Source organism: Myotis nattereri, assembly GCF_964212035.1.
Source record: "Myotis nattereri genome assembly, chromosome: 16".
In the NCBI taxonomy this organism is placed as follows: Eukaryota; Metazoa; Chordata; class Mammalia; order Chiroptera; family Vespertilionidae; genus Myotis; species Myotis nattereri.
The window spans coordinates 32,387,337-32,410,998 of record NC_138091.1 but is presented as its reverse complement, the minus strand read 5'-3'; the positions used below and the strand labels follow the sequence as shown (position 1 = coordinate 32,410,998).

At 47.4% G+C, this 23,662-nt stretch overlaps 1 protein-coding gene across 2 annotated transcripts; it reads left to right on the top strand.

The window, feature by feature from the left end:
- Window positions 1-173: 173 nt before the first annotated feature.
- On the top strand, window positions 174-23,249 carry MTMR4 (myotubularin related protein 4; the record flags this gene model as incomplete). 2 transcript variants are annotated; one of them, XM_081109476.1, is made up of 18 exons in its annotated part: window positions 174-383; window positions 4,821-4,910; window positions 5,269-5,385; window positions 5,924-6,006; window positions 7,759-7,919; window positions 8,032-8,128; window positions 8,324-8,437; window positions 9,410-9,606; window positions 9,853-9,981; window positions 10,499-10,610; window positions 11,101-11,296; window positions 11,534-11,719; window positions 11,795-11,965; window positions 12,092-12,246; window positions 17,546-18,944; window positions 20,286-20,396; window positions 20,617-20,705; window positions 21,007-23,249. In XM_081109476.1, the coding sequence occupies 18 exons, from the start codon at window positions 174-176 to the stop codon at window positions 21,182-21,184; spliced, it is 3,795 nt and encodes a 1,264-aa protein (XP_080965602.1). In that variant the 3' UTR covers window positions 21,185-23,249. The 2 variants fall into 2 exon arrangements, with proteins under 2 accessions (XP_080965602.1, XP_080965601.1); XM_081109475.1 differs by lacking the exon at window positions 174-383 and adding an exon at window positions 3,303-3,431.
- Between the last annotated feature and the right edge of the window lie 413 nt (window positions 23,250-23,662).

Sequence of the window (23,662 nt, the reverse complement as noted above, 5' to 3'; positions counted from 1 at the left end):
CTTAGCCAGCAGCCCCGCTTTTATTGCTTTCCCATTGGCTGCCGCAGGGACGCGCTGTGATTTCCCATTGGTCGCATCTCTTCTCCAGTCCCGCGCCTCATCCCTCCAGGTACAGTCTTGTCTTCGGGCACCCGATAGGGTAAGGTTGGGAGGGCGTCTGCCCAACTTGACCAATGAGCGGCGTGAAGGGTGAGGGCGGTGGCTGCGTGGTGAAGACAGGGCGGGACTTGGGGTGGCGATTGGCCAGGGCGGGCACAGACGACGGATACGATTGGTTGGGGAGAGGGGCACCGTGGTGGGGTTGTAGCTGCGCGGCCTCAGCAGCTGCGGGAGACGGAAGTGGTGAGAGCGCGGCCTCGGAGGGTCGGGCGGACGCCGCCTGGGTGAGTCACCGTGCCCCGTGCACTGCCAGTCTGGGAACCTCAAAGACCGCGTCTTACCCGGCTCCGCCCCGACCCCACCGGCTTTCGTGAGCCCCGCCCTCTGTCATTCGGGGCTCCGCCTCCGGGCCTTTAGGCTCCGCCCCTAGAACCTGGGCACCTGGGCTCCCCTGCCACCCTGGCCCGCCTCTCCCCCACACCCCCAGGGCTAGATCCCTTAGGTCTAGGAACCCTGGGCCTCCCAGACTTGGTCCATGTTTCTCCCTCCGTTTCCCTGAGGCTGCGTGCCAGTGGGCGGTGAGGCAGCACCTTTGGCGTGCCGCTTGCTGGCTGTCCCATGAGGAAGCGTGGGCTGTGATCAGGGTGGTGGGCAGGAATACAGATGGAGGCTTTTATCCTGCTCCCTGGGAAGAAGCGGGTACTACGAGACTGCCCGAGCTCAGAGAGCAGGCATGAAAGAAAGTGTCAGTGAAACCGGGCCTTGCGCCCTCCGTGGGCCATGATGGCCCATCCTGAAATTTGTTGCTTGTGCCCATTTGACAGGTACTGTCTCCGAGGCCTGATTCTGTCCTTATTGTGGGCCTCCTCTCTCTAACCCACTTAGTGTCAAGTAGCTCGGCAGGACCTGTGCAGCCCCGCTGCCTTCTGATCACAGGTTGTGTTCTCCTCCCTCTGCCCTCTGCCTTGGACTCTGCCCCCAGTAGACAGGTCAGGTGGGTACTACTCCCAGTCTCAGAGGCCAGCAGAGCATTCCCGTGGATTCATGTCCCCACCAGGGCCAGGAGTGAGTCCTGGTTGAGCAGCCTCTGTCTCGTCAGAGGTGGCAGTTCTTTTGCTCTCCCGCAAAGAACGGGGTTGGAGTGTTTTGCACTTCTTCTGGGCTTGGAAATCAGGACTCTTGAATTCTGCTGAATAATCTTGGATGATACTTACTCTTGCTCCAGAACTTCGTGGCTGACTTCATACCCTGCAGAATCACTTGTTGCTTTCTCCCCGTGTACCTGCCATTGCCTCTGTCTGGCATGGTGACTTGTAGAGAGGCCGGACTCTCGGTGAGGAATGAGAATAAGGATTGTAGAGAAGTTCAGGAGTAGATGTATATATATAGCATTTGTTGATTCCATGGTAATGTTAATGGTGTTCTTTACTCTTATGTCTCCTTACAGTGAAAAGCAGGCAGCCAGGACCCTCACCACGGTAGGATGGTGAGTACTCTCTTCTCCCACAGAATTTGTGTGTTCTGTCATCCTTGTGTCTTTCTCCGTGAAGCTGCCCACCCCTCCTGGACCTTTAGCTCCAGGCTACTCTGTTCAGGCCCTAAACAGGTTCATCTGCTCAGGAGATAAATTAAGTTTCTTTAGATTGTAAAACATCAGCCGGTATATGGCACTGGGACAGGGAGCCTTTAGAAATCGTTTTCTGCATATGTTATGCCTTCACCACGCTACCACTGGCTCTCTTAGCCTTTCACAATGGCCTTTCTCTGGGATCCCTGGTAGAAGCTCTCTGTTCTGGTCTGAAAAGCCAGGCCTCCTTTATCTCAAGATCCTGTACTTCCTAGTGGGGCCCTTGAATATTGTGGGTGCTATATCAGGAGTGGCCTCCCCAAAACTGTGGGGCTTCTCCAGCTCCAAGGTGCTGCTGTCCATTAAGCTCCTGCAGGCAACAGGTGACTGGATATATGGCAGGATAGCACCCTCAGGGTACCCAGAATATCGCTGGGAGTGGTTATAATGTTCCCTTATGTTTTCTATTAACTGTAACTGCATACTTTCTTCTAAGCCTGAAGTCTCACAGTAAAACAAGATAAGGCTTACTTCTTGGGGAGTTGAAAGGTTTTAGTGAGATAAAATGTAGATGCTTAATAAAATGTCAGGTTTTCTCCCATTTCTCCCATTCCCTTCCTCCAAAACCCAAATCTAAATCCAAACTAAAACCTTGGAAGTTACCAGGCACAAGAAGTGTGGGGTTCCAGCCAGCTCCTTCTTTGACCCTTGGGGACATTTTGAGCCTCTTATCACTGCTCCTTGCTCCGTGGCCCTCTACCCAACTCCCACCAGGCCCATACCCATGGGTTTCAAGTTTTGTTTTTGCAGTCCACAGTTCTAGCCTTTCTCTGTCTCAACCTGAGAAATCCTTTCTCTTCCAAGAAAGACTTTCTTACCCAGAAGTCTGAGAATGAGAGACAGGGCAGAGATGGAGCGGAATGAGTAGGATTGGGCAGAGGCCTTGGAATAAAACACAGAATTTCTCTTTCTGGAGTGTGGAATGACCAACCTAGCACTAGCCCAGTGTCCATTTTAATGGGCAAAAAAGGGAGTGGGATTTAGTGAGGTCGGGGGATGGGAGGACCCTGACGGACAGGGGTCCGATGGGTGGTGGTTTTGGAGGGAAATGACGCAGCCTTGAAACTGGAAAGAACATGAGGTGGATGTAGGTGAACTCCATCGTGGGAATTCACAGGCATTGAGGGAACTCAGCGGTGGGGTGGTGGGGGGAGGGGGCACAGGGCCGGATTTGTAACAAGAGGGATGTGGGGTGGCTCACCTAGGAAGATGGGAAATGAAAAGATGTAGGCGTCTCGCCTTCCCCTTTCCCGCGGTCTGTGGACAGCCCCGCAACCCAGCCTCCCGAAAGCCCCTAGACATCCCGGAGGACTCCCTCCCACGCCGAGGGGCTGCGGGGAGGGAGGAGTCTGTGCATCTGGGTGGGGCCGAGGACCCGGCCCGCCCCCGCCTTCCTCCGCGCGGTTTCGGGCGCTTCCCTCTCTTGGCTCCCCTCCCTTTCGCGCGCGTGTCGGAGGGCGGAGCTGGGCTCGCTCCATTGTGGAGAGGAGGGAAGAGGCGCGCGGGAGTCCCGCCGAGGCCCCGCCGCCAGCGCGCTTGCCTCCTGGCCTCCGCGGCTGCACCTGGCAGGCCCCACAGCCGGGATGCGGCGAGCGCCCGGGACTGGCGGGCAGCGCAGCGGCTCCGGGGACATGTGCGCTGGCCCAGACCTCCCGCGACCATGAGCCTGACCGCCCGCGTCTCCTGCTCTATGCTTAGCTGCTTTGTAAGTGCCGGCCCGCCTGCGTGGGCCCGGGGCCCCAGCGCTTGCTGCACCCGCAGCCCCGCCCAGGGCCAGCCCTCGAGATTCTGAATTTCAGCCCATCCCCCTTCTCAAGGATTCTGGCAGGAGAAGGGGGGTATTCTTTTTCTTTCTTGGATTTGCTTTGATCTTCGGGTGTTGGGGGTTGTCGAAGCCCGGGGATGGAAATTCTGTGATTCGTGCTGGTCCCGCAGCCACTGCCCTTGACTGCAGATCTCCAGGCCCCGCCCTGCAGGGGTACATCCCTTTCCCTCCGCCTCTCCATCTTGGTCCCACCCGCTGCATTCTTGCTAGGGGCTGTGGGATGTGGCTAGTAGTCTGCCTGGGATTTTAGGGGGCTGGTTGGGGGACACAGGATGTCTGAGCTGTCTCCCTAGCTCCAGTCCCCTCCCCCTTACACCACTCCTTCCCTCACCTAACACGCCAGTCTTTTCTCCTTGACTGTCCCCCAGACAGCCTCTGTTCTCCATCTTCCCTGACTCTGCAGGCCTCCGTACCTCTGCATCATTTCCAGCCCTCCCCTCCTCCCCTCTGGCTAATGCTCCTTCCCAGCTTCCCCATCTGTCCTCTCAGATGTTCCCACCCTCACCTCCTCACCCGCTGTGGGTGTCTGCCAGGCCTCTCTACCCTGGTTGTCCTTGGGTCTCCCTGTGTCTTCTAGGTGTGTGGATCCCCTCTTTCCCCTCCCTGGTGGTTGGGAGAGGAGTGACTTCTGCTTGCTGTGGGTATCCTCAGGAATTCCCCTCTGATCAGCAGGCAGGGCAGGTGGCTTGGTGGGTGTTGGGGGCTGCTTAGCAGTGTGGGCCTAACTGGAAGATAAGCTCAGCTCCAAACATGTCCTCCTTTTGAAAGCACCATGACGGCCCTCTAGAGGCACAGCACTGAATCCCCCGGCCCACTCCTCTTTGTCTCCTTCGCCCACCAGGTTGAAGCCTCAGTGGCTTAGATGCCTGCCTTCCCTCTTGTCTCTAACCAGCTGCCACACCTGGTTCCTTTTCCTCAGGGCAGCACTTTCCATTCCCACTTCTGTCTTACCTGTACGTTAGTCTTTCTTTTTCTTAGGTTTCTCTCCTCCACGGGGGAAATTTTGGTTCTATAGGAGATCCCCCCTTTGAGGAGTATAGATTCCTAGTTTCTCTTTGGACCTTACTCTTCCCTGAGGCTTACTAGGCTTGAGTACCCCCTTCACCCTACCCCTCTCACCAAGCCAGGCCTCCTTTCCATCCTCTGGTGACCAGGACCTTTATCAGTGTCCATGAGCTATAAGTGGGTTTACTGAGGGGAAGGAAGTAGAACGAGGCCTGAGGGGTCACCAGTGGAGCTGGTGACTTAGGACTGAGGCCTTCCCCACAGGGTGAGGAGGGGCCCCCCAGCCTGGAGTACATCCAAGCCAAGGATCTGTTCCCCCCCAAGGAACTAGTGAAAGAGGAGGAGAATCTGCAGGTAAGGAGGAGTTGGGGGCCCAGGGTGGGTGGAGCTCCCTGCCTGGTTAAAAAATACCCTCCCTCCCCCCAAGTATCTCTAAGGGATCTAGTACCAGAGTTCTGGCTTCCTGCTCCCCAGTGTCTGAAGGTAAGGCAGTCTGTGGAGTCTGTCTGCATTGCATTGTGGAGCCTTTGGCCCCAGGGAATGCAAGGCAGCTTTCCTGTATAGCTGTTGCCTGGTACTGTTACTATGGAGAGGACTCTTCTGTCCTGCCTTGGCCCAGCTTTTCTAGAGGGATTCCCACAGGTCAGGGGCTGGAGAGGGGAATGGAAGAGTGACTCAGATCTGGACTGAAGGATGCTCTGCCCCTTGCCAGGTGCCCTTCACAGTGCTGCAGGGTGAGGGAGTGGAGTTCCTGGGCCGGGCAGCTGATGCCCTCATTGCCATCTCCAACTACCGGCTGCATATCAAGTTCAAGGATTCTGTCATCAACGTGAGTACCTGTCTTGTTCTCCCACAACCAAGCCAGAATCCCTGTGAGGTGCAATGTGGAATTGCCCCAATGCTGTACTTGATCACGTCTCCAAGAAGTTGGGGTTCCCTTCTTTTTCCCACTAACTTTTTGTTTTCCTGCCTCATTCTTCCAGCTATAGGTCTTCTGTCTCAGTTATTCTCTCTTCCTCTCTTCTCTCTTCCCCTTATTCTGTTGCTGGATTTCTAAGGGGCATAGTGGAATTGTTGGAAGTTTGCCAACTTGCCAGCTATATGTCCTTGGTCAAGTCACCCATCCGAGGCCCAGTTGCCTTCTTAATAATATGAGGTGAAAAGACTTGCCTTGCAGGGTTCTTGTGATTATTAACTGGGGTCACATATGTAGAGGACCCAGCACAATTAGCAGGCACTTAATAGGCACTCAGTAAATGTCGGTTTCCTTTCTTCTGTTAATGTATCAACATCTGGGCTGGGGTGGGGGTGAAGAGTGCTGTGGACAGTGGGGGTCTGAGCTTTCAGTTTGCCCTTCCTCTCTAAAGGTCCCCCTCCGGATGATTGACAGTGTGGAGAGCCGTGATATGTTCCAGTTGCACATTGCCTGCAAGGACTCCAAAGTGGTGAGGTGAGAACAACGGGGCCTCACTCAGGTCCTCTCACCCTAATCTTGCCCTAACCTTTCTGCTGCAGGCTTCCTGTGGAGCAAGAAAGGAAAGGTAGTGCCTCACTTTTGCAATTTGAAAAAAAAAAGGTGAAAACCTTATTTGGGTTGGGTGGTCAATTTTCTGACCCACAGTATCTTGACCTGAAGAAATGGGGATAATACTTAGCTCATGGGGTTGTCATAAGGATTATATGAGGTAATATGTAAGAAAGCACATAGAATGATAACCTTTATTGTTGGTTCATTTGTTTGTTCAGACTGTTCTAAGCACTGGAGATACTACAGGGAATAAGTAGACAAAACTTTCTGCCCTCATGGGGCTTATATATATTATAGTGGGGAGATACTAGCAGTGTATCTTCCAGTTAGGCCCACACTGCTAAGTGTAAAGGTAAAAAATATAGCAGGGAAAGAGGATATGGAGTGCTATGTGGGTGAAGATTGTAGCTTTAGACAAAGTGCTTTGGGAGGCTGCAATGAAAAGGTGACATTTGAGTCAAGACCTGAAGAAAATGACCATGTGGATATTTTGGGGAAGAGTGTGCCAAACAGAGGTAATTGAGTGCAGAAGCCCTGGGGTGAGTTTGTACCTGGCATGTTGAAAGAATGATGAGGAGGTTAGCTTGGCTGGAATGGAGTGCATGTGGGTGAGGGTACTGGGATAGAAGACTTGAGAGGTCAGGGGGGTGCCAGGCTGTCATATGACTGCCTTTTACTTTGAGGGAAATGAAAAACCACTAGAGGGTTCTGAGCAAAGGAGTGATGTGATCTGATTAATGTTTTATAGAATCATGCTGGCTGCTATATTGAGAATAGTTGGAAGGGGACAGGGGCAAAAGCAAGGGCAAAAGCTGAAAAACTAGTTAAGCTATTGCAGTTACCCTGGTGAGAGATCATGCTGGCCTGTGTAGGGCGGTAGCTGTACTTTTCTCAAAACTGAGAAGCGGTCAGATTTTTTAAGGCAGAGATGACAGGACTTGCTTACAGATTGGATATGTGAAAAAGGAGTCTGGGATGACTCCAAGGATTATTAAAAGAATGCCTAGTTTAGAGCCTGCCATGTGCTCAGTCTATAGGGATTCAGGAGGAGAATCCACATTGCCCTTCCCTTCAAGGAGGTTAAAGTCTAGTTCTGAAGGAAGATTTGACATGTGGCAGTATGCTGTGGAAAAACTTGCTGTTTCATACTCCTAGCACATTAAGAATAAGAAAGGAAGAATCTGTGGAATGGAGTAGGCTGGGAAGGCTTCAAGGAAGAGTCAGGACTGGAACTATCTTCAAAGTATCAGTAGGATGTGGCTAGGCTGAGGGAAGACATTATCAAGCAGAAATGAAAAAAAACCAAGGAGACAGGAATAGTATGAGCAAGACTTTCTGCCTGAAGCAGAAGGTTAGTGTTAAGGAGTCATGAGGGAGAACACAAAGAGTAGCAATTTTCAGGGCCATGTGAGAGCCTTCAGATTTGAAATGAGCAATGTTGGGGCCCTACTAGAGGAGACAGATGTGTCTCAAGGACAAGAGTTCTTGGGAAAAGAATTGTCACAAAGACAACTTCTCTTGGGTGTTGGTTAGTGTCCTTGCTCCTCCCCAGGGTCTCTGTTACCGCCTGCTTTGCAGCCTCTTCTCCCCACAGCTTTCCTTGGCTGTTTTGGACCCTTTTGGCCCCATTGCACACGTGCCTCTTGCCTCACTCTGTGGATTCTTGCCTGGCAGGTGCCACTTCTCCACTTTCAAGCAGTGCCAAGAGTGGCTGTCACGGCTAAGCCGGGCCACAGCGAGACCTGCCAAGCCTGAGGACCTCTTTGCCTTTGCCTACCACGCCTGGTGCCTGGGGCTGACTGAGGAGGATCAGCATACCCACTTGTGTCAGCCAGGTCAGGCCAGGCTATTTTCTTTGTGGGGTTTCTTATCTCTTGGTTCTCATCCCTCCCCCATCGCTGGACATGGTGCTCTTGGATGCTGACAGACGTGGGGGCTGTATTGCAGGAGAACACATACGATGTCGGCAGGAGGCCGAGCTGGTGAGGATGGGCTTTGACCTGCAGAATGTCTGGAGAGTCTCTCACATCAACAGCAACTACAAGTGAGAGGGCAGGGGATGGGGGACCAAACACCTTTCCAGACCCAGGCCCCTAGCACATATGATGAAGCATGGTGGGCATAGCTTCCCTGGCTCTGTGGGGAGAAGGGCTCCCCGTCCCTTTTCCTACAAAGCCAGCCCTGGGGGTTATTACCTGTCTTAGATCAAGCTTGGTGACCCCATCTGGTCTCTCCTCAGATTGTGCCCAAGTTATCCCCAGAAGCTGCTGGTTCCTGTGTGGATCACAGATAAGGAGCTGGAGAATGTAGCTTCCTTCCGCTCGTGGAAGCGGATCCCCGTGGTTGTGTACAGGTGAGGCAATGGGGGCTGCAAATAGGACGTTTTTTATGCAATAAGGAAGGAATCAAAAGTGGCAGTTTGCAGCAGCGTGGCTGACTGAGAATTGACACCCTGCAAGGAAGGGGCTATGAACTAATTTAAAACAAAAACTGTCTCAGTTTCTTCTCCTAAGGCTGAGGCTTTTGGAGAATTTATTCAATTTCATTTTTTTTGAGGATATGGGTATGTATGTATAAAATACTGCATTAGAACAGGGGTTGGCAAAATGGCCTGTGAACCAAATCCAGCTTGAAGCCTGTTTCATGTGCAGCCTGTGAGCTATGAATTGTTTTTACATTTTTAAATGATTATTAAAAACAAAAACAGCCCTAGCTGGTTTGGCTCAGTGGATACAGTCAGCCTGCGGACTGAAGGGTCCCAGGTTTGAGTCTGGTCAAAGTAGGGGATGTGCAGGAGGCAGCCAATCAATGATTCTCTCTCATCATTGATGTTTCTATCTCTCTTTCCCTCTCCCTCCTCTCTGAAATCAATAAAGATATATTTAAGAAAACAAAAAGAAGAATTTGTGACAGAGACGGGCTGTGATCTGCAAAGCTGAAAATTTATTGTCTGGTTCTTTACCGAAAAAGTTTGCCGACCCCTGACTAGAGCATTGTAGCTAAATGGAGTGAGACGACAGGTGTTGAGGTGTGGAGTTGTTCATGCTCTGGGCTCAGGCTTGTTCTCCTGCTGGGTGTCTGTACCTGGAGCAGGTGCTGTGCAGGTTTGATGAGTCAAGGTCACCCCGGGAATGTAGAGCCCATTTGAAAAATGTATGTGATAGTGCTTTGTAAACTATAAAGCCCTCTAGGGGCTTTTGGTTGCTATTTTCATGGCCTGTATGAACTAGTAGCTTCTGCTGGCTTTGGAGATCTTGGTCTGTCCCCCGGAGTCTCAGGGGGCTATGAATGCCAAGGGCATGATGGTTTTTTTCTGCTCTGTCAGACACCTACGCAATGGGGCTGCCATCGCCCGCTGCAGCCAGCCGGAGATCAGCTGGTGGGGCTGGCGCAATGCTGACGATGAGTACCTGGTCACATCCATCGCTAAAGCCTGTGCCCTCGATCCAGGGACAAGAGCCACTGGGGGCTCCCTCGGCACTGGGAATAGTGATGCCAGCGAGGCATGTGACACTGACTTCGGTAAGGTGTGGGTGGTGCTGGCCCTCTGGAGAGCAGGCCCCCACTTTGGCCTCATTGGCTTCCAGGGAGTCCTCAGGGAGAAGATGGGAAGAAGATGATAATATGCAGGGTGCCTGGTCCCTGCCTTTTGAGAGGCTGTAGGGTGAGAGAGGTTCCAAGTTGTATATTCTTTTGAAAGGGTGTACCCCAGTGTAGGGTGAGGCTGGGTGGCTGGCTGACTCAGGGTCTTCCCTGATGTGTTTTTAGATTCCTCCTTGACTGCATGCTCTGGAGTGGAGAGCACAGCGGCTCCCCAGAAGCTACTGATTCTGGATGCTCGGTCCTACACTGCGGCAGTGGCTAACCGGGCTAAGGGTGGAGGTTGCGAATGCGAAGGTATTGCTGTTCTCCCAATGTCTGCAGCCAGCCTGTGCTCAGGGTGGTCTTGGTGAGGAGCGGGCAGGGGCCCACTGTGTAAAAGATGCCAAACCTGGCTTGGAATCAGGACTCTGCCACTTATTAGCTGTAACTACGCTTCAGTTCCTTAATCTAAGTTTTATTTTCTTCTCTGTAAAATGAGGATGATGCATACCTTGCAGAGTTGTTGGATGATTAGAGGTTACATCTATAAAATTGCTGGCACAGAGCAACTACTATTATTGAGAATTTACTCTACATTGTCATTACTAGTAATACTATGGCTATCATTTGTCATTAATATTATTACTACTATTAGTCTTTTGCATCTGAGTATTCAGAGATAAGAGGGTGATTGAGGTTTCCAGAGTATATTTAGTTCCCATCCTGGAGTGTTCGCCCTGCTACGGAAGCTTTGCTCACTGGACTGCCCTTGTCCTGCATGCTGTTTCCAGGACATGCCATTATGCTCCACTCTCCTCTTTCATGCCTGCAGAGTACTATCCCAACTGTGAGGTCGTGTTCATGGGAATGGCCAACATCCATGCCATCCGGAACAGCTTCCAGTACCTCCGCGCTGTGTGTAGCCAGATGCCAGACCCCAGCAAGTAGGTGTTCCCTGCTTTGATTCCATCCTTCCTCTTATCTCATCCCCTACCCAGTACTTCTTGTTATTGGAAGATTAGATGGGATATGGGGAGTGTGCAGGTGCAGGAGACCTGAGGGCCTGGGTGCAGTGAGCCACTTCCAAGAATACTTCTAGTTCTCAGCCAACACTCTGGCACGGCCATAGGACACTGGGTTCCTTTTGTTTGAGTCAGTTGTCTATTTAAAGAACACAGAGAACTGGGGACAGAAAGTGGCTAAATGTGCATGTGATGCTGCCTAGTTCTACTGTTGATCCTCAGAGTCTCTTGTTCGCCTCAGGTCCTGTCTTCCCTACCTTCCTGCTTGATAACCCTTGGAAGAGGGTCATCAGCTGGGCTCTTGCTTCAGCCCTCACTGGGGACTTTGTTAGGTGTGGCTGGCCATGGTGGTGGAAAGACTGTTGTAGCCTCAGTGCTGTTAGTGACAGACTTGATTTCTGCTCTTGTGTAGCTGGTTGTCAGCACTGGAGAGCACCAAATGGCTGCAGCACTTGTCGGTGATGCTAAAGGCAGCTGTGCTTGTGGCTAATACAGTAGACCGGGAAGGCCGGCCTGTGCTGGTGCACTGCTCAGATGGCTGGGATCGGACGCCACAGATCGTAGCCCTGGCCAAAATACTACTGGACCCATATTACAGGACATTGGAGGTATTGAGAGGGGTTGGGTGGGAAAGGACAGAGGGGAAGGGGGAGGGGGGATGGGGAGGTGTTTGGCCCTCTGCATCTATCGAGGATTTTTAGTAGAGGTCATTGGAGCTTTGAGTCCTCTTCTAGGTTCATCCCTGTTCTCTAAAGCTGCCAGCTTCTTGCTTTGGGCAGCCCCTTGGAAGCATCACACTAGCCTTTTCACAGAGGCCCTGTGCTTGAACTCCGTCTTCTTTGCAGGGCTTCCAAGTCTTAGTAGAGTCTGACTGGCTGGATTTTGGACACAAGTTTGGAGATCGCTGCGGCCACCAGGAGAATGCAGAGGACCAAAATGAACAGTGTCCTGTGTTCCTCCAGTGGCTTGATTCTGTTCATCAGCTGCTCAAGCAGTTCCCTTGCCTGTTTGAGTTTAACGAAGCATTCCTGGTAAGATCTAAAGCCTGTGACGAGGGTGGGGGTGGCAGCTGAGGCCCCCAGGTGCAAGCTGTCTTGGCGCCCTAGGTCAAACTGGTGCAGCACACATACTCCTGCCTCTACGGCACGTTCCTGGCCAACAACCCCTGTGAACGAGAAAAGCGTAACATCTACAAGCGAACCTGCTCTGTGTGGGCCCTCCTGCGAGCCGGCAATAAGAACTTTCATAACTTTCTCTACACACCTGGCTCAGACATGGTAAGCCTGAACCCTCGTCCTGTAGGTGCTGCTTTGAGACCTATAGGGAGAATAGGCTGAGTCAGTGGGGAGGATGTCAGGCCCTGGAACATCTCACAAAGCACTAGCGTGGGCCTTCTTCCCTAGGTCCTGCATCCCGTGTGTCACGTCCGGGCCCTGCACCTCTGGACAGCTGTTTACTTGCCAGCATCATCTCCATGCACACTCGGGGAGGAGAACATGGATCTTTACCTTTCCCCAGTGGCTCAGAGCCAGGAGTTCTCTGGTCGCTCTCTGGACAGGTAAGATTGCCCTTCTTACTCTCTCTCCTCTTTACTAGAAGGCAATAATTGCTTTGTGTCTTGCCTAAATGTTGTTCTTTCTCTTTTTTTAAATTATAGTTTACGTTCAATATTATTTTGTATTAGTCTTTTTTTTTTTATTTGTTTGCTTGTTTTGTTAATCCTCACCTGAGGATCTTTTTCTATTGATTTTTAGGGAGAGTGGAAGAGAGAGGGAAAGACAGAGAGAAACATTGATGTGAGAGAAACACATCAATTGGTTGCCTCCTGCACGAGCCCTGACCAGGGCCCGGGCCGAGGAACCTGCAACCACGGTATGTGCCCTTGACTGGAATTGAACCCGGGACACATTGGTCCACAGGCTGATGCTCTATCCACTGAGCCAAACCGGCTAGGGCAGTGGTCAGCAAACTCATTAGTCAACAGAGCCAAATATCAACAGTACAACGATTGCAGTTTCTTTTGAGAGCCACATTTTTTAAACTTAAACTATATAGGTAGGTACATTGTTATTAACTTAACTAGGGTACTCCTAAGGCTTAGGAAGAGCCACACTCAAGGGGCCAAAGAGCCACATGTGGCTTGCGAGCCGCAGTTAGCCGACCATGGGGGCTAGGGTTATATTCGTCTTTTTTAAAAAAATGAGATCTCTAAAAGCAACTTCCTGAGTTGGGTGAAGGAGAAACTTGGCCAGAACTTGTGTCTAGCCTGGAGCACACTGTGTGCATTTTCGAGGTCCTCGCTTAAGGTAAGACTGGTTGTCTTCTTTCCTGGAACTCCTATCACCTTGTGTGACATACCCAAGCAGGGAGGAGAACAAGACAGGAAGGTCTGTTTTGGTAGGTTTGTGGGAACGGTCTTCAGTTCACTCATAGAAGGTGAGGGGAGCTTGTTATCTTAGTAATACCCTTTGTTGTGTCCGACATTAGCTTTCAGAAGCATCTGACTCTCAGGGAACAGGCTCCCCGAAGGGGGATGGATGGCCTTCACATTACTTTCTCAGAACAAGGCCAGAATTAAAAGGGAGACATAAAAGTTAAAATTACCTTTTTGTTGAATATTTTGGGGGAAGTAGAATGGAGGTTGGTTAACTTATGAGTGATATATATGCCTTATTTAAAGGAAAAAGTCAAATAATACAAAAGTAGAAAGTGAACGTCCTCTCGTTCGGATCCTTGTCCCCACAGGTGTCCACGGCTGACACTTCAGTGCATGTCTTTCCAACTGTTTACACAGATAGGTCCACACTCACACTGTCATATAGAAACATTTTTTTAAAATACAAAAATAGTCTTAGCGGGTTTGGCTCAGTGGATAGAGCATCAGCCTGCGTACTGAAGTGTCCCGGGTTCGATTCTGGTCAAGGGCACATGCCTGGGTTGTGGGCTCAATCCCCAGTGGGGTGCATGCAGGAGGCAGCCGATTGATAATTATCTCTCATTGATGTTTCTATCTCTCTCCCTCTCTAAAATTAATAAAAATATTTAAAAAGATAAGTAAATACAAAAACAGAATCGTATTTTGCATGCTGTTCTGCAAATTGTTTTTCCCACTCTGTGCTAGACTACCACCCCATGATAATATAAAACTGCTTTATTGTTTTGAGTGGCTGCATAATAGTTTAAGGCTAGAGTATATTACAGTTTATATAACCAGTTTTCTATTGGTTATTTTGGTAATTTCCATTTTTTGTCATTATAGGGAATGTTTTAGTTAACATCCTTATATGTATATCTTTTTAAAAAAATTGTGGTAAAATACACAATATTTAACATTAAACCCTTTTTAAATTTTTTTGGTATGTATTTATTTCAAAAGAGAAAGGGAGAGGGAGAGAATGCTGAGAATCATTGATCGACTGCCTCCTGCACGCCCCCTACTGGCGATCGAACCTGCAACCCAGGCATGTGCCCTGACTGGGAATCAAATCATGACCTCCTGGTTTATAGGTCGATACTCAATCACTGAGCCACACTGACTGGGCCAGAACTATTTTTAAGTGTACAGTTAGTAGTGTTACCTTATATGTATACCTTTGTATTTGTGCCAGTATTTCTGCCAGGTAAATTCCTGGAAATGAAAATGATGGGTTCACAGGAATGTACATTTCAAATTTTGATCTTTGTATACTGGCAGAAAGTTTTAAAATTAAAATATAACTTACATAAGTGGCTGAATATTATAAAGGAAAACAAAAAGGCCAACCTCCTAAATTACTGGTTTTAGAAATTTTGGAGCTGAGTCCATCAGGAGCCCATGGGTATGTTTCAGGAATTATGTGATTTTTCTCTTTCCCCAAACTATGTAGAATGTAGGTATCGGTTTATAAGTTTACTTTTCTAGAGAGAGGGGCCATAACTTTTTATCAAATTCTCAATAAGTTCTGTGACCTATTGAATAATTATTGCCTTAAAATCAACACAATTTTTTGCATCAATAAATGTTGTTTTAATACCTACAAGTTGCCTGGTACTATACTAGGTTTTATGGGCTATACCAAAGAAATAGAAACCATTAACCCTATTTAAGATATTTTAAAAAGCTGTAAGATAAGACATAAGACAATTGGAGAATGACTCTATAAGTCAGCATCTAAGCAAATAAAAATGTATAAGTCAAAGCTGTTAGAGAAATGAGAAGTAAGAAAAATGTCATTTGGTGACTATGTACTCAGAGAACTCATGGAAGACTAGGCAAGAACCATGGCTCTTTTGTACTGTAATATCTGGCTCAGGGCCTGGCACATAATAGGTGCTCTAGTAAATGCTTAAATGAACAAACAAATGAATGGAGTAAAGGGAGTTGTGAGCTTGGTAGCAAGGTTAGTGGAGAGGGTCCAAAGGAATTGGATACATGAGAGAGTTTTATAAAAAAAGAAGCAGCTCTCTGGAGCTGGCAGGGGTTGGGAAGGGGCTATTTTGAGGAATAAAAATAAATATACGATAGTTAATTGAGGGCTTTGAACATTACACTGAGGAGTTTATTTTGATTCCCTTGTCAATAGTAAATCACTGTAGGAAGTCATTGTGACCTGTTGACACTGGGATTTTGGGAGAACTAGTCACTGAGCCTGGCAGTTGGAGGCCCAGAGACCAGCTAGCACTGTTGTAATTTAGATGTAAGAGGAAGAATCCAGGGAAAAGATAAGAATTAAATTAAAAGACACTGTAGAGAAGTCATTAGCAGGCTATGGAGTTGCTAAGTCCCTGAGTTTAGAAACCAGGAGGATATCAGTACCACCTATAGACATTGTAAAGTTGAGGAGTCTATTCTGGGAGGAAGAGGAGATATAGGCAGGTTGGGATTGAAATATTAGTTGACAGTAAAGCGGTGCTGTAGGAATTCAAGGTAGAGAGTTGGATTTTTGAAGAATAAGTGGTATAAAGGTTTTAAAGGAAATAGTTTCTCTAAAAGCTGACCTGATGTACCTTTGGTTCTACCATTTCCTAGATCAAAAATGTCTTGGCCTCTTTCCTCTTCTTCCATTAAAGTCCAGCACATTCTTCTGTCCCCAGCTGAAATCATACCCTCTGTGTGTAGCCTTCCCTAACCACCTTAGCTGGATATGAGTTCTCTCATTGTTCCAAACTTCTCAGGCATTATTGTCTCTACCAGCATTATTTTATTAAGCCTTTGGTGCACATAGGAATTAAGCTGTTGATATTGTTGAATCTGGGTAAAATACGTGGGAGTTACTTATATTCTTTTGTCTACTTTACTTCTGTTGCATATTTGAAAGTTTCCATTAAGAAAAACCAAACACTTAAAAGAGTTGCCAAGTTGGGATTCAAGCCCTGCTATGGGACTTGGAGACTGTAATCATAACCATTGCTATCACCTTGCTGGAATTTCATGGCACAGAAAAAATCAAAATTGATTACAAAAGTAAAATCAAACACAAACATACCTTTAAAACATATTAAGTTTCAAAAACCAAACACTTAGAAAACTCGAGCTATATTGTAATTCTGCCTTCAGGAGATTTTTCTATATGGGCTGGTCAGAGGTATCTGAAAATCGGAGCCCAGTGATGTCTCCGCTGTTCCCTGGCAAATTGTTCTGAAGTTTTAGTTGCTCTAAGGACTTTTGAACTGTCTTAAAAATCAGGGAGCTCATTCTTGAAAATGTTACACATCTGGCATGCACAAATGCCTTGTAACTTTCTGAATGCTGTGTACTAGGAAAAGTTTCCATTGTGACTTGGGACTCAGGAGAACACTGTTGCTTAATTGTTGTAAAAAGTTGTGTTGGTTACTACTGTGAAAGTGGGAAAATATATATATATATATATATATATATATATATATATGAATGAATGCCCAGGGACTGCTAAGGCAGAATGACCGGTCACTATGATGCGCACTGACCACCAGGAGGCAGGCGTTTAATGCAGGAGCTGCCCCCTGGTGGTCAGTGTGCTCCCACAGTGGGAGTGTCACTCAGCCAGAAGCCGGGCTCACTGAGCCGAGGTCACGGCTGGCGAGCGCAGCAGCGGTGTTGGGAGCCAAGTGGTAAGGAGCCAGCAGGTGGGCAGTAAGGAGTGAGCAGGTGGGTGGTAAAGAGCGGTGAGCCAGGCGGTATGGAGTGAGCAGGGGGGTGGTTAGGAGTGAGCAGGCGGGCAGTTAAGAGTGAGGGGTCCCAGATTGTGAGAGGGCGCAGGCCAGGCTGAGGGACACTGCCTCCCCCGCCCCCTGTGCACGAATTTCGTCCACCGGGCCTCTAGTTTATAAAAAAAAAAAAAAGTTGTAAAAATGAGTTGTAAGTGTAGTCTTAATCATTTGTGGTTGGTTGCCTATATTTTGAATCAGCACCTCTATAAGTTATAATTATCATTTTATAGAGGAGGAAACCAAGTGTCTGAGGGGTTAAATACCTTACTTATATAGCTACTAAGTGTCAGAACCAGTATTGTCTAGCTCCAAAACCCATCTTTCTGTCTTACCATATGTGATAGAGGCAGTTGGACATTAGGTTTGGGCTCAGGTGTAGTCCTGGCTGGAATAGTAGCTTTAGAAGGCATCAGCCTAGAAGGCTAAGTTAAAACCATGGGAGTGGTTGAGATTGCCCAGGGAGATTGTGTAGGGTGAGGACTGATGAAAGCTTGGGACAGGGTTCTTGAGGACAGGGTTCTTGTACTTTTTTGCAGAGTACACTTTTTGTAGTGAACATTGTTTATCTGTAATGTTAAATGCCATTATTTCTTGTGAACTCTGGCTTTGATGTTGCTTTGATGATCTGATTCTGTATATTGGAGGTGGCTCCCATTTCATGACCTGGTGGCACTGTGTTGTCATTCCAGATTACCTAAAACCAGATCTATGGATGATCTTCTTTCTGCCTGTGACACAAGCAGCCCTCTGACACGCACATCCAGTGACCCCAACCTGAATAACCATTGTCAGGAGACCAGAGCAGGCCTGGAGCCCTGGCATAGCAATCCCGAGGGATCAGAGACAGCCTTCGTGGAATCTGGGGTAGGAGGTCCTCAGCAGACTGTAGGAGAAATGGGTCTTCCCTCACCTCTGCCCAGCAGCCAGAAAGACTACTTGAGCAATAAACCTTTCAAGAGTCACAAAAGCTGTTCTCCAAGTTACAAACTGCTCAGTGCCACAGCGCCCCAGGAAATGAAGAGCAACTCCTCTGATCCTGAGATTAAAGTCCTGGAAGAGACCAAGGCATCACCTCCAGACCCTCCTGCCCAGGAGGTGCTGTGTAGGACTTTAGATGGCACAGAGGAGCCACCTGAACATTTCCCTGAAAAAGAAGCTGTTAGTGCACTCTCTAAAGTAATTTCCAACAAGTGTGATAGAATTTGTGATTTTCCTGAGTCTTCCCAGGACTCCCTTACAGGTGCCCCCCAACAGGCCCAGCTAGGCTCTGTGCTAGGTGTACCCTCCAGATCTGCTCCAGATCACAGTCTGGGCACCCTTTGCAACCCACCGAGTGCTACCTGCCAAACTCCTCCGGACCCAAGCACTGACTTTCTCAACCAAGATCCCCCAGAGTCTGTGGCAAGTATCTCCCACCAGGAACATCCCAGTTCTGTGCCAGATCTGATTGATGGGGAGGAAGACACTGACAAAAAAGGGAATAATAGGAATGGGCAGTTATTGGAAAATCCTCGCTTTGGGAAAGTGCCATTGGATTTGGCCCGAAAGCCAATTTCTCAGAGCCAGATCAGTGAGTTCTCCTTTTTAGGGTCCAACTGGGACAGTTTCCAAGGGATGGTGACTTCATTCCCAAGTGGGGAGACCACTCCTCGGCGACTGCTTTCCTATGGCTGTTGTAGCAAGAGGTCGAGCAGTAAGCAGATGCGGCCAATAGCGCCCTGCTTTGGGGGCCAGTGGGTTCAGAGAGAAGGGGTGAAGTCACCGCTCTGTTCTAGTCATTCCAATGGACACTGTACTGGTCCAGGAGGAAAAAACCGGATATGGTTGTCCGGTCACCCAAAGCAGGTCTCCAGCACAAAGCCTGTTCCACTGAGCTGCCCTTCTCCAGTGCCTCCTCTCTATCTGGATGATGATGGACTCCCCTTTCCCACGGATGTGATCCAGCATAGACTACGGCAAATTGAAGCAGGGTACAAGCAAGAGGTGGAGCAGCTACGTCGACAGGTGCGGGAACTGCAAATGAGACTGGATATCCGTCACTGCTGTGCCCCTCCAGCAGAACCTCCCATGGATTATGAGGATGATTTTGTAAGTATTCACCTGCTGCCACCCATCCATTCATTTATTCTGTCCATTAGCCTTCCATTCAACATTCATTCATGGGTACTTGCTGTGTGCCACTGTGTAAGGTGGTTGGGCTATAAGATGAAAGACATAGAACCTTCTCTCAAGGAACTCAAGAGTCTATTGGAAGAGACAAACAATTAGAATTATTATTTCTTAATACTATTTGAGGGAAGCATCAGGTGTTGGGGCCTGGGGTAGAGTGAAAGGTCAGGGAAGGCATTCCTGAGAAGATAATGCTTAGCTGGAAAATGTGGCATATGTAGCTTGGTAGACAGTGAAAAGGAAATAACCATTTGTAGAAGCATGGAGGCAATAGGTATTCCAATAGTATGGCTTGAACAAATGGTGTGTGTGTGTGTGTGTGTGTGTGTGTGTGTGTGTGTGTACATGTATACATGTATACTTGTGCTAGAATGGCAAGGGAGGCAGTTGGGTAGTGCGGTGGGAGGTGATATTGGGGAAGTAGACAGGGATCGGAAAGGTCAGTTTGAGTTCCCTTATTTTTTGGATTTTACCTTCAAGGTAATAATATTTTTGACCAGTGAGTAATGTGATCAGATTTGTATTTTAAGACTACTACTCTAGGGGAGGGTGGTGGTAAGGGGGAGAGATCAACCAAAGGACTTGTAGGCATGCATATAAGCCTAACCAATGGACACAGACAACAGGGGTGAGGGCATGAGTGGGGGTGTGTGTGGGGGGGCAATGGGGTGATAAGGACACATACTTAATAGCTTAATTAATAAAGAAAAAAAGAAAAAATTATTACAGAAAAAGACAAAAAAAAAAAAAGAATACTACTCTAGCAATAGTGTATCAAATGGAGGAGGCAATTGAAACTCAGTTTGGGAGGCTGGTTAGGATGTTTCAGAATAATCCAGGTGAGAAATGAGGGCCATTTAGGTTTTGCTGTGTTGGGGGAGGCCTCAGATTCTGGCACTACAGTCCCTGGGGAGCTTCTAGGAGTCAGCTTCTTGCCCATAATATCTTGTCATCTACACAGGCACTTTCTCCTGTTAAGACATTCCCTCTTCATTGCTACCTACTTGTTGGGATGGGATGGGCAGGGCCAACAACTTCTTACCATTCAGGGTGATGATTTAGAACAGGAGTCAGCAAACTTTTTGGTCAAGGGCCAGATAGCAAATGCTTTAGGCTTTGTGGGACACATAGTCTCCTTTGCAGCTACTTGGCAGAAGCAGCCGAAGACACACATGTAATGCACTTAGAACAGCATGTGATGCATAATAATACATACTAGAGATGATGAAGATGATGTTGATGTCTTCGCTTTTTCTTCAGACATGTTTGAAGGAGTCGGATGGAAGTGATACAGAAGATTTTGGCTCTGATCACAGTGAAGACTGCCTTTCAGAAGCAAGCTGGGAACCTGTTGATAAGAAAGAGACTGAGGTATGTCCTTGCAAATATGGGTCCTTATGCAAGCCAATGTGTTTTCACATTTCTCAGAGATGAGTGAAGTGCTTAGACTGAGTGTCTTCTTTTTAGGTGAATAGTGGCCAACTATAAAGACAGGCCTTGTCCTTTCCTCCTGGGACACTCTCCTTGTTGCAATGTTGTTGTTCTGCTTTGTTGACAAGGACCTGGAATTTTTTCTTGTTCCTTCTGTTAGGTGACTCGCTGGGTTCCAGACCATATGGCATCACATTGCTATAACTGTGACTGTGAATTCTGGTTGGCCAAACGAAGACACCATTGCAGGTAAGGTGTTTTATATGATTTGATATGGCTCGAAAAAGTGAGGTACACATATATGAATGAAATTGAATTAATCTGAAAATGGAGACATCTTTATAGGAACTATTTTTGCTTGTTTCCGATGTTTCTCTTTATTTACTCATGTAATGCCTTTTAGAGTATCATTCATTCTCAATGTATTGGCATTTATTTTATTTAAAAAATGTTTCAATTACAGTTTGCATTCAGTATTATTTTGTATTAGTTTCAGATGTTCAGCATAGTGGCATTTCTGATGAACTCTTTCCTCCTTGTGCTTTGGCAGAAATTGTGGGAATGTATTTTGTGCCGGTTGCTGCCACCTGAAGTTGCCCATTCCTGATCAGCAACTCTATGACCCAGTTCTCGTCTGTAACTCATGTTACGAACATATCCAAGTATCTCGTGCCAGGGAACTTATGAGCCAACATCTGAAGAAACCCATTGCTACAGCTTCCAGTTGAATGCCAGAGATGACCTATCCAATTATAGCAGGTTGGAAGGGAGAATCTGCTTCTGGTATAGTTTTGAAGGTTCCTTGGTGTGGCTCATGAAATCACAGAGTTCAAAGATACCATCTTGAGAAATCCTTGGTATCATGAGACTGGAGCAGAGGAATTCCAATTTGACAGGAGGTCCTCTACTACGGGTGAGACCCTCACCGTGGGGTAATGGTCCTGACCCAGACCCAGAGTCTGGAATCTTAACGTTGAGTTGGTGACTCCAGCTTCTTTCTCCTGGGAGTCACAAGATAATGATTTCATTGATACTGCCTGGTAATGTGTGCCCCAAACAGCAATAGAAAGGCATATGTATAACCAAACTCCAAGTGATAACCAGATCCATCTCTCCTCCACCTTGAAATAAAGCAGATTATAGTATATAAAATAGGAATTCCTATCCTATTTGAAATGAACTATATCCTGTACCTCTGTGCTCTGTGTCTGTGCATGAAGGCTCAGTCTTTAGAGGCACTTCCTCTAGTTGCATTAGTTCTGTCTTTCTGTGGAGTTTGGTTTTAAGACTGGTTCAGCAAGTGGAGGTTTTGCTGTATTTTTCACTTGGCTCATCGGCCAGCATTAGTGAATATTCAGTTTAGGGGGACAGTTCTAGGGAGCGAGACATTTTTGGGAGCAGAAAAAACTCTGCTGATGTTCAGTCCTGGCAAAAGTCAGTTATTTTGAGCTATAAAGGCAGTCATCTGTGTCATTCAGTGATGGCTCTTGAGGTATGCACTGTGAAGAATGAGAAGGGAAACGCATAAATTATCCTTGTGAAATATTTGCTGATTGTGCCCTGCCCTTTGCGCCTGACTCTTCCTAGTTGTCCTGGTGCTAACACAGGAGCTACACCTTGATCCTCTCCTGGCATGAAAATAAAACCATGGTGTTTTTTTTGTTGTTGTTGTTGCTCCATTGCCCACTTTCCTCATGTTGTCTTTCCCTTGGCTGCTGCCTCCTCTGGGTCACACTGCTTCTTATCCTGAACACTTGACACCTTGAGGGTAGAATTTAGTGTTTGGTTTTTACCTCCTAGAATATGCTGTTTGGTATGTGAGGGTTTCAGTACAAATGCTGCTGTTTATTTCTGTGCACTTAACAATGGAACCCAAACAGAAGAGAATAAAGCCTTGATACCAAAATTGGGAGAGAAAATGTGTCCATTTGGACCAAACCTTGTTTTATTTTTTTTTCATTTTTTTTCATATTAATATGTACCAGTGGCACTTAACCAAAAGATACAGTGATATAGCCATGTACTGTGGGTGAGACAGATACAGTTTTCTTAACGTATAACAAAATCACTAGAATTTCCTTTATACATTTTTCTTAATTTGTTGGTGTATAAAAGGTAAATTACACTTAGGCTTATCCTGTTTTAAAACTACTATGGTAGCTGTCTGCTACTTTCATGTTGCTTCCTAGAAAAAAAAATTTTATTTGAAAAATAATTGAACAAGAATCGTATTTGTCCTGACCTTTTCTTCAATCCTACAGAGAAGCATCTGTGCTTTTATACTTGCCATGGATGTAACCTAAAAAGTTTTGGCGTATTTAGGTCAACCTAGCAGAACTCTTTTTGATTTAAATGAAGTTGAATAATGGAGATTTTGTGTCTGGGAAATCCCTGAGATCATTGAAAAAGTAACAAACTATCCCTTGTCTCTGACACATAAAATTCTTCTAAGCATTTTCGCAATCATTAAAACTTACTGCCAGTTGTGAGTGGCTTTTTAATTAACTTGATTTCCATTGCACATGGGGAGTAAAATTAGTGACCTTTGCGGGGACTGTATCTGTCTCTCCTGTTTGGCTATTTGGAGGGACTATCCCGTCAGTGAACATACTGCATGGCCTTGGAGAGGGACTGGGCTCTCAGCTCAGATGTGTGCATCACATCCTCCTTTCAGAGCTCTTGTGGGTGTAAGTGACATGACGTGGCCAAAAATCCAAACTGTGCAGTTGCGTTGTGACAAACATGCAATGTGCTGTAAAAACTCAATACAATTTAAATAAAATCTCTATATTAGTGCTGCTTTGTTGGATCTTTTTATTCATTTTAACTTCTAAGAAAACCTAACGCATACTCTTTTTCTTTGATCATGAGAAAGGACTAAAACGTTACACCCTGTCCAACATTTTCCACTTTTTTATGGACTTTTTATCAGTTACATTCTTACTTTTCGACCCAGGGAGTTAGTTACCTGATGGATACAGTAGAATTCTATCCCATCTCATGAGGTTCACTTCTCCGAGGTCTAGGATGTCACCCGCTGGTTGGTGGGGCGCACAGGATTGCTGTGCGGATATTCCCCGCCGCCTCAGTTCCCCTCCCACCGTGAGGAGACTCCTGAGCGCAGTCTTGGCTTCCAAGGGTGCACTGAAAAGTACATAAGATGCTTCTAAACGGCGCCTTTGTTTCCTCAGGATGCCAGCCCACCG